Genomic DNA, 10,255 nt, shown 5'->3' on the forward strand with positions numbered 1-10,255 from the left:
TACGAATTGAACATTGAGAAAGGATAAGAGTAGCATTTATTTAGCAATTGAAATTTTTAGAAACAAGAATGTGTCCAAAGTACATGGATGCCCCACTCGCACTATTATTTTCCATGTTCAATGGACCATCAAATTGGATAAAAAATATAATTAGGCATTAAAATTAGAAAGATTATATCATAGAGAACATGTGTACTAAGTTTCAAGTTGATTGGACTTCAACTTCATCAAAAACTACCTTGACCAAAAACTTTAACCTGAAGCGGGACAGATGGACGAACAGACAGACAGACAGACGAACAGAGGCACAGACCAGAAAACATAATGCCCCTCTACTATCGTAGGTGGGGCATAAAAAGTGGCAACTTATTAGTGGCTAGGGATCACTTGTGATGCCAGTGTGACAAAAACATATTGAAAATTAACATACTTGAATTTGATCAAAATGGTTATTTTAGACATGTACCTGATCTTCAGTAGTTGTTCGCTGATGTGGTTCATAAGTATTTCTCGTTTCTTGTTTATTATATAGATTATACCATTGGTTTTTCTGTTTGAATGGTTTTACATGTACACAATTCATTTTTTTGGTCCTTAATTTATAGCTTGCTGTTTGGCGTGAGCCAAGGCTCTGTGTTGAAGACTGTACTTTAACCTATAATGGTTTTACCTTTACAAATTGAGACCTGGATAGAGAGTTGTCTCATTGGCACTCATACCACATCTTCTTATATCTATATAGTTTTTGTCAAAATATATATGAGCAAGAGCTTGATCCCCAAATTAGAATATATTTCAAACAAATGAACGTCTTTGTAAAATGCAAGTTGTTTGTTCTTTATTACTATTTAAAAAAGTCTTAGAGAATTGAAGGCTTCAGAGCAAATGCAATGGGAATTTCGTAATAATTGATTTTTCCATGGGGCATAACTAGTTAAAATTATTTGATCAGCATTTATTTTTGAAAGTGTCAAAGACATTGCTGATTTAAATCTATGATATTCTGGCAAGAATTGTACACATGAGAGTGCTATCAATGCAATTTTCCATAAAATCAATATCTCCTAGGGGCATAACACTTTTAAAAATAATTGATCAGCATTTATTTTCAAAAGTGATCTGATATAACCCTATGATATAAGATACATAAAATTCTGGCAAGAATTGTATATATGAGAGCGCTAACAATGCAATTTTACATATGATCAATATTTCCAAGAGGTTTAATTTCAAAAGTGTCAAAGACATCGGTAAAATAAACCTATGATCTAAGTTTCCAAAATATACCAAGTATTCAATACATGAGAGAGCTAGTGATACAATTTTCCATATAATTAATGTTTCCAAGGGGCAATTTTAACTCTTTCAAATATAAATGATTTGCACTGATTTCGGAACTCATTCAAGACATTAGTTTAAACATATTTTATTGTTTAAAATGACAAAAGGATCAGACACAAGTTTTCAAGACATTGCTAATATAATTGATACAAGTTTAATAAAAATCTGGCAAGAACTGTACCAGTGAGAGCGCTAACAGAACAAGACTGATGGAAGAAGGGACAGACGGACAGACACCTTATTTTTATGTCCCCTGCAACCCATTTGCTTGTGACAAAAATAAAAATACTGAATGTTTTACAGATTGGACATCTTATCGATGTTTTGCGTAGATTTATAATTCTTTTCAATCATACCTTTTCTTTAGCTTATAATTCTGTCCAGCCAGGCTATATATGTATGAGTTTTTCCAGTCCAAATTTCTTTAGAAATTAAAACTATTTACAAAATATACATTGTAGCCATTTGACCATGAAAGGATGTTACCATCACATCTCTGAGTTCTTGTTATAATTATAAGTGTTTATCCTTACCTCATCTGTCTTGGCATTAGCCTGCATCTGTAAAGTTTCCAGTTCTGACCTCATATTATCATCACTACCAGATGCTGGCATCTCGTTGGTTGGTGCAGGCATCTTTTATTTTGGATCTGAAAAAGAATTATTTTATAATATGATTTGGAGGTCTCCATATGATGCATAAGTATGCCTGTATGGGGGTTTTAAGATGATACCGGGAAAATACAAGTATGGTCAAAGACATGAAGTAATCTGAATGTTATCTCAGCAATGGATGAATGTATCTTTCAGTGCTTAATTAAATGCATCAGGCCAAAATAAATAATAGGTTTGTTTGCCCAAACGCTACCTACCCAGAAAAAAGCTGCCTTCTCAGATTCTTTTATTGTCCTGATTTGAAGAAGTTTTATTTTTAATCAAATAGGCATGAAGACTTATAAACATCTGATACTTCAATTTCTTTTTTTGAAAAAAAAAAAAGAAAATGCCTACCTACCACTGTCTCAACCTTTGAGTAGGGTTTGGGCAAACCAAAATATGTTTAAGTGTGGCCTCAGGATGAGAACATGTTTATATGATATGATTATATGTACTAGATTGAATCAGAGTAGTTTTTTATTTATTATTTCAAAAGTTACCAGTCAGCAAGAAAACATATCACCCTGACCTGAAACAGAATTCTGAGTCAACCAGTCTTTCCACTTACTCTTAAAAACCACATGATTATAGCTGTGGAGAAGTAGCTAATACTTAATATCAAATCTTTGGTGTGACCAGTATGTGATGGAACCAGTGTTGGCCTTCATAGGATTTTGTGTTTTTTTTCATACAAGTGAGAGGTTAAGCTAGCTTTAAAACCATGTTTAATCCACCATATAATGATATTCTACATAAGAAAATGTATGTTCTAAGTCAGGAATATGACAGTTATTACCCAATTGCTTGATGTGTTTGAGCTTTTGATTTTGCCATTTGATTAATTAGGGACTTTCCTTTTTTAATTTTCCTCGGAGTTCAGTACTTTTTTGTTATATACCTGATTTAGAAACTCAGATCCAATTATCAGATAAAATAATAGTAAAAACATCATATTTGTCTCATGTTTGAAATGATAAAAGCAAAAGTAGTCATTTCATGATTAAAAGGTCATACAATGTAATTTGTCTAGGTTACATAAGTCCAAAATAAAATTGATGCATTTTCTACCTTTCTTGTTACATTGTTAAATTCTTTAATCAAAAATGTGTATATCATATGAATACAATGCACATCAATACTGTGTATAACAAAATGCCCAACAGTTCATAACCTTTTATGTACTGAAATTTAATCGTGCATCTGTAAACTAAATTGAATTGATTTCAATTAATCCTGATCAGTTTACATCAATTTAACATCAATATTTTCATATAATCTTTTCTTCCATTTAAATTAGTGTTCAAATTAAATGAAACATGATAAAAGCTTTAAAGTTTACCTTTTCTGGGTGAATACAAATTGTAACTTATTACAATGAAAGAACCATAACTCTGTCAATCAACTCAATCATTTGGTAACAGATGTTGGATATTCTTAATCATTGATGAACCCAAACTGAGATTATGACATTAATTAGACCTTTACAATTGCTATAGATTTTTCTTATCTAATACATTTTTTAATTTTATTTCTTATATTTTAATGATTACCAATATCGATGTCTATTAGAACAAATATATTCCTCATAGTCAAAGAGAGTGTGTGTAATGCATACTTTAAATGACACCACTGCACAATTTTCCTGATGATTAAACATTCAAGACTGAATACCTGTACATTAAAAACATCTTTCAAATGTGTATATCAATATAAAAAAGACCAATTCACAGCTGCAAGATTTGTATACATGTATACATTGACCAATTATTTTTTGGGGCGAAAAAAAACTAGTTACACCCATAGACAAAAGATCATGTTTACCATAAACTTATATGAATAACCTAAAGAAAAAGACTCAATTGAAACGATTAAATACTTATTTTAAAAAATATTTCGACTACATCACAGATATATATATATATGGCAGTCAGCAGGGTTTAAGAACATAAGTTGTTCGACCTGTTAGTCAAATGCGTTTTGTTTAAATACACTTTTTCACTCTTTCGGTCTTTTGGAAAATGTTGTTTGTGCTGTATTTAGACCCTTCTACAACGAAATTTGTTTTACATGCACATGTATAAAAATTGCGGTTTTTATCCAACGCAATCATAGGTTTGAACATAGTTTTCAATTTAGACTTGTATATATGGTCGTGTGGTCTAGCGGGACGGCTACAGTGCAGGCCATTTGGTGTCACGATATCTCAGTAGCATGGGTTCGAATCCCGGCGAGGGAAGAACAAAAAAATTTGCGAAAGCAAATTTACAGATCTAACATTGTTGGGTTGATGTTTAGACGAGTTGTATTATATGTTATTCAGGTCTCAGACAGGGTATATACTGTGACATTCCCGGCTTAGAGTTTATATCCCCTGAGCCGAAGGCGAAGGGGATATAAGCCCTAATCCGGGAATGTCACAGTATATACCCTTTCTGAGACCTGAATTACACATATATTACGGATTACCCCTGACTTAATGTTATTTTCCAGTGCAGGTGTTTGTTGACAACACATATATATTGAAAAACCCAACCTGATATGTTCGGCATACGTGAAGGATTTTCTAATTTGCTGTGAACATAATTTTATCGTGTATGTAATAATTTATAATAACACTTTTAACATCAAATTAAAGTATTAAAAGTGTTAATTGCGTGATTTTGTATCAAAAATGTATTATTGACTGAAGCACGTCATTATTTTCCCTCTGTGAACCTCTGACAGTCTGATAGCTTATGACTACGTCACATAGTAACCGGTGTTATGATGACGTTTTTGAGGTTCCAATTGGGGATAAAAACGTCGTATATACCACGGCAGTTTCCTGAATATATACTGACATCTCTGTGTTGTTATCCAATCAGAAACCTCGACACATTTGTAATCCGTAATATATATATATATAAGAAAATTATTAAAAGATAATAACGGTTTCAATGCATCACATATACAGGAAATTATAAAGTATAAGTCATTCTAATGGTCACATTCTCATTGCCAAAAGCACATTAAAACATAGTTTCATCAAGTAAATAAGTGGTTTTTTTTTCTAATTTAGATGTCCATTAAGATTCAGGAAATTTTACACCTGTGAGAAGATAATGTTCCCTAAAATAATTCCTCAAGGTTGAAAATGAATTGAATCAAACCTCTAGAAATTTGAACAAATTGGTAAAAGGTTTTCAATATTAGTCAATTAGATACATATATAATATAACATTAAAACCACTGTATTTTTTTATTCTCATTGTAATTATGATTGATTGGTTATTTAATTGTTGCTTGCTTAACATTCAGTAGCAAATATTTCATGTATGATCAGGACGATATGTTTTAATTTATATACCTGTACATGCAAATCTTACTGGGGTTCAACTTTAAAGAGACAATTTTTTGGTATGGCCTTGAATAGGAAATAAATAAAACTCATTATGTTGTAACATATGTTACAACATATTATTGACACAATAAATACGCTATGATTCAGAGTTATAGTAATTTTACATCAACATAAAAGATGGCATTATAATCTACAGCTAGTGTACAATTGTGTATAAACTATAATATAGAAATGACTTTTTTCAACACATATGTACTGAAAATAATAACTTTAATAATTTAACTGAAGAAGAAAAAAAATCATTATTTACTAAATCCATCAGCGCCTCTACAAATAAGTTAGGATCCTTCTTGAGAACTGAGGGCAGGGGACTCTTAACAGGTTGTTGTTTGTTCTAAATTTTGATGCTGTTTTTATTGTGTATGTTTGATATGTATGTCACGTTACAATAATGTATATAATATGTTTATTGTGTTAATATATATGTTGGTCACAAACTGTAAAGTTTCTACGACAATAAAATATTTGATTTGATATAATAGATATTCAAACATTGCCATCAATCTCTAAACAAGAGGACCATATTCTCCATTTTCATTCTCAGTTTCAGAATATATAATCGAAATTTGCAATTAATCTCTAAACAAGAGGTTAATAATATATGTTCAAACATTGTCATTTATCTCTAAAAAAAAATAAACAAAAGGACAATTATTATGATGGACTACAAATGTACTTCCCAGTTAATATTTAATCAATTTGTTTTGTAGTTAGTTTCATTTTTCAGTACAACATGAAAAAATTTTGTTAAAAGATTTCACATGAAAAAATCTGCTCTTCCTTTTTTTTTTATTTATGATTCAGATTTTTACATATTTTGCCCTCGAGTATCACTAATTGAATAATTTGAAAGAACATTTTTTGTTGAAGTGCACATTTGGTGCAGTAAACTTTTAGTAGTTTATATAATTTAATTTAAATTATAAAGTATTAAATTTCTAATATGTCCGATCATTAGTCATGTTAGTTTGAAAATCTGTTGGCATATAAAGGTCTGGCACAGCCAACAAATTCACTATGATATGTCAATGTTTTGAACATCTTTAAGGTCATGTTGTTGGATTTCGACTAATCATGATTATGGATTCAGCCATTAACAGGCTATTATTTAAACTTGGAATTATTATTAATCATGGAATTTTTATAATTTCTTGTGCTTGAAATTTCTAGTAAATTCCATGCTTATTCTGTACTTCAATGGTCTGTGCTGTGCACAACACTTTCTTTTACAAAGAAGATAGTACATTTTCAATAGAATGTACTGTGCCGCGCACAACACTATCTATACAAAATACATTATATGGAAAGTGTTATGAACCGTTCAAAACATGATTATTATACCAAATAAACATGGAATTTATTAAAAATTTCCAGCACACAAAAGTAAACAAATTCCATAATTAAAAATAATTCTAACTTTAAATAATAGCCTGTTCATTGTAAAAGCAATGTATTTTTATCTTAATAACCCTTTGAAGTGATTTTAGTTTATATAAAATTTATCCACCAATTTATAATACATGTATTTCTCTTGTTACAGGTAAGAATGCAGGATGTGAAGTTTCATAGTTTAAGTACATGCATCCAGTGTGTATATTAAAAGTGGTTGTATTTTAGTAGTTAGTATCTGAGAAATGGACAACAGATTATTAAAAGCTTATTGTAAATCACTGGTTTATGAAATGACCAAACTTAATCTGACAGATCATCCGATGACACAATTATCGCCCTTTGATTTTCATTGTCTACAAATTTACATGTAGTCCCTACTGCAGACAATAATCAGAATTACTTGCACATTTTTTTATTCACATTCCAAATTTATTTCTTTAAGTTTTATGCTTCAAATAGCAAGTAGCAGATTGAAATTTCACTGTAAACAAATTTCGATCATATTGTCTGAAGCTTTTAAACTGAATTCACAATCCCTTTAACATAAAACTTTCCATATTTTAAGAAAGAGCTCATTGGCTATACTATTAATTTGATATTATTTGTCCCAAAAGTAGTACACTACATATATTAACACTGAAAAATAATATTAATATGCACAGGTGCAATTTTTTTTAATTTGCTATTTTTTTTAACAAAAATGGCACTTCAAATCAATTGTGATATCCCTTCCACTTTACAGTCATTTAACAAACGCAAAAGATCAAGTTGACAAAAAATATGAAATTCCAGAAGTAAAAATAAACGGTCTTGACTGGTAATGACCAAGATGGACCAACTGCAAAAAGCAACAACTTTAGGTTTTGTATATATAAAAGATTAAATATCTAAACTGAGACTGCCGCTAAGAGAGGTGGGCGAGAACCCCTGGATTTATCTGATTTTTAACATAAAGTTGAGTGCTTTCTGTATGAATTATTTACCAATTCATTTACTAAGTTGGGTAATATAAGAATAAGAATATATAAAGAATTCTTATCATTTCAATAAAAAATTATGGGTCTTCTATTAGATATAATTAATCGCCAGCTGAAGTCCACCTGAAATCCAGTGGGTGCTGTGGGTAATGTCAGAACGTAATGTACTACAGAGATCCTAAAACAGTAAGAAGTCAAAAGCAACAAAATAGATTTGATTTTGGGTGTTTTAATGTCACTTTTAATCACCGCATTTAAGCAATTTCGTGGTGGCCAGTTTTTATGGGTGGAGGAAGCCGGAGTGCGGGGAGAAAGACACAAACTAACCCACAACCTCAGTGTTGACTGGTTAGTGATTATAGTAGTAACTTCTTAGACCAATCAGCCACAGAAGCCATGCAACAAAATTGATTTACAAAATGTACATGAGCATGATTAGTACTTGCACATTTCACTGCAGTGTTCTCCCCAAGATTTTTTGATACAATGTAGCTCTGTGGTAAGCGTGCGATGTTGTATTCATTAACCATTTTTAAATAATGTTACATTTATATATAACTACCATGTTGGTTATATTATATTAAATGTACAAAGACCTGCATTTTGTATACATACATGTATCCTTTCACAAAAATGGAAAAAAGTTACATTTTGAATATGTTTTAAAAATTAAAATGCCTAGATAATTTATATAACTAGATTTCATTATCACCCTTCCAATTCTTTTTTGTGTGAGTATGCACTTTTAGTTGTTTGACTTGTACACTAGTTTATAGGTTATACATCCTTCATGCCCTTTACAACTCCATAAATTTACTTAATTTACAAAAAGTTTTCAATGACAAGATTGGTAATTTTTCATTAACTTTTAATAATATTTCTATCAAATTACAACTTTTCAATAAAAGGCAATAAGAGGCTGCCTTTTTGTAAGGCATATGTGATTTCCTGGAATTTAATACTAAATTTTTTTTTCTGATTACCAACCTTACCTACTACATACATTGTACAAACTACAATGTATTTATCTACCTTCTCAGAATTGATTGACTGATTTTGTTTAAGGTGGTACCCAACACTTTCACTAAAATTAATTTGGCTCGTTTAATTTTCATAAAATTTTGTCAAAGTATTTACTTTGACACTTTAATAAAAATATAAAAAAATGAAAAATTTTGAACCAACTGTTTTGTCAGAAAAATTACACTGGTTATATAGCAATTTGACAAACACCAGTTTTGATCATTGAGAAGCTTAATATTCCTTTTACAACACAACGTAATTAAAACGTTAAGAAGACTTTACAGAGTTATCTCCCTGTAGTGTTAGGTACCACCTTAATGTGCTTTCAGCATTATTTGCTATTTCTTGGCTGTGTTCTTATTGGTGGAGGAAGTCTGCGTGCCCATGAAAAAACAACCTTTGGAAGATAAACTAACAATCTTAGTCAATTAAAATTGAAGTTGAACACATCTTCCAGGTATGGGATTAAAACTACATGTAACAACCTCAGTGTTGACAGTCTGGTGACACATTAGGTGGACTACATAGACAACTCGTCCAAAGAGGCAGCCCTTCCAATAATTTAAATGATTTAGTTGAGAGGAGTTACCCAACACCTTCTTATGGAACGATAGGTAGAGTAACCAAGATACATTTGTAGATACCGATTACACTGCGGTTGTCTCTAAACCTCATGAACATAAAATATCAATAAATAATAAAAATAGATTTAATTTATATGTTTTATTTGCCTATTTCGGATCATTCTTTGAGAGTTATTTCAGTGACTGTGGATCTAGCTAGGGTATCTTCAGATATTCTCACAGCTAAGAACAGGATATATCTTTGTGTAATGTGTTTTCGTACTAATAATAATTTTCACTGCTTATGGTTTTCATCATTGAGTTTTTATTCACGTTTGTACTCAAATTTTAAAAGCATATTCTGTCGAATGTTTTTAGGTATCTAGAATTTTTTGGTATAAAAGGCTTACTATGATTTTTTACTGTTACTGAATATTTTGCAATTTTCGCATATCAAAAAAAGGTGTCATATGTTTTCGTACGAATTAAAAAATGGATCAGTACACCGACAGGAAATCTGAAATGATTATAAAATCCGGAAATGAGTATTTTCTAAAGTTGTGGTTCTGGTTATTGCTTGAATCATAAAAACAGTTATTAAATTCTTTTTAGTACTGAAACTAAGTGGTAAATAGTTTTTGGTTGATGTTTCATGTGCTAAAATTGTAACATTGTATTTTTTTTCAGATTGGCACTGGGTTTCTACAAAAGACATTATTTTTTTTAATTTCAAATGCAGTTTACAAAATTTGTGATAAAATGTAAAAAGCTAAGATTGTTTTCAAATTTATATATTTATGATGTATCAAAAGAATTGTCAATAGCATATTGAATGAATGGAGTTTGAACAACCATTTTATATAAGAACCCTGTTCATTTTAACTCTCTGGTTTGTAATATAAA

General features: G+C 30.4%; 1 protein-coding gene across 5 annotated transcripts in view; it reads right to left on the reverse strand.

The window, feature by feature from the left end:
• LOC139516450 (synaptosomal-associated protein 25-like) overlaps positions 1 to 10,255 on the reverse strand; it is a 39,817-nt gene that overhangs the window by 28,327 nt on the left and 1,235 nt on the right. For all 5 annotated transcript variants that reach the window (XM_071306581.1, XM_071306580.1, XM_071306585.1 and 2 more), the window contains exon 2: positions 1,875 to 1,990. In XM_071306581.1, coding sequence (XP_071162682.1) covers positions 1,875 to 1,976 — 102 coding nt within the window. In that variant the 5' untranslated portion in view covers positions 1,977 to 1,990. The remainder of the gene's footprint in view (positions 1 to 1,874; positions 1,991 to 10,255) is intronic.

Source organism: Mytilus edulis, chromosome 3, assembly GCF_963676685.1.
Source record: "Mytilus edulis chromosome 3, xbMytEdul2.2, whole genome shotgun sequence".
Lineage (NCBI taxonomy): Eukaryota > Metazoa > Mollusca > Bivalvia > Mytilida > Mytilidae > Mytilus > Mytilus edulis.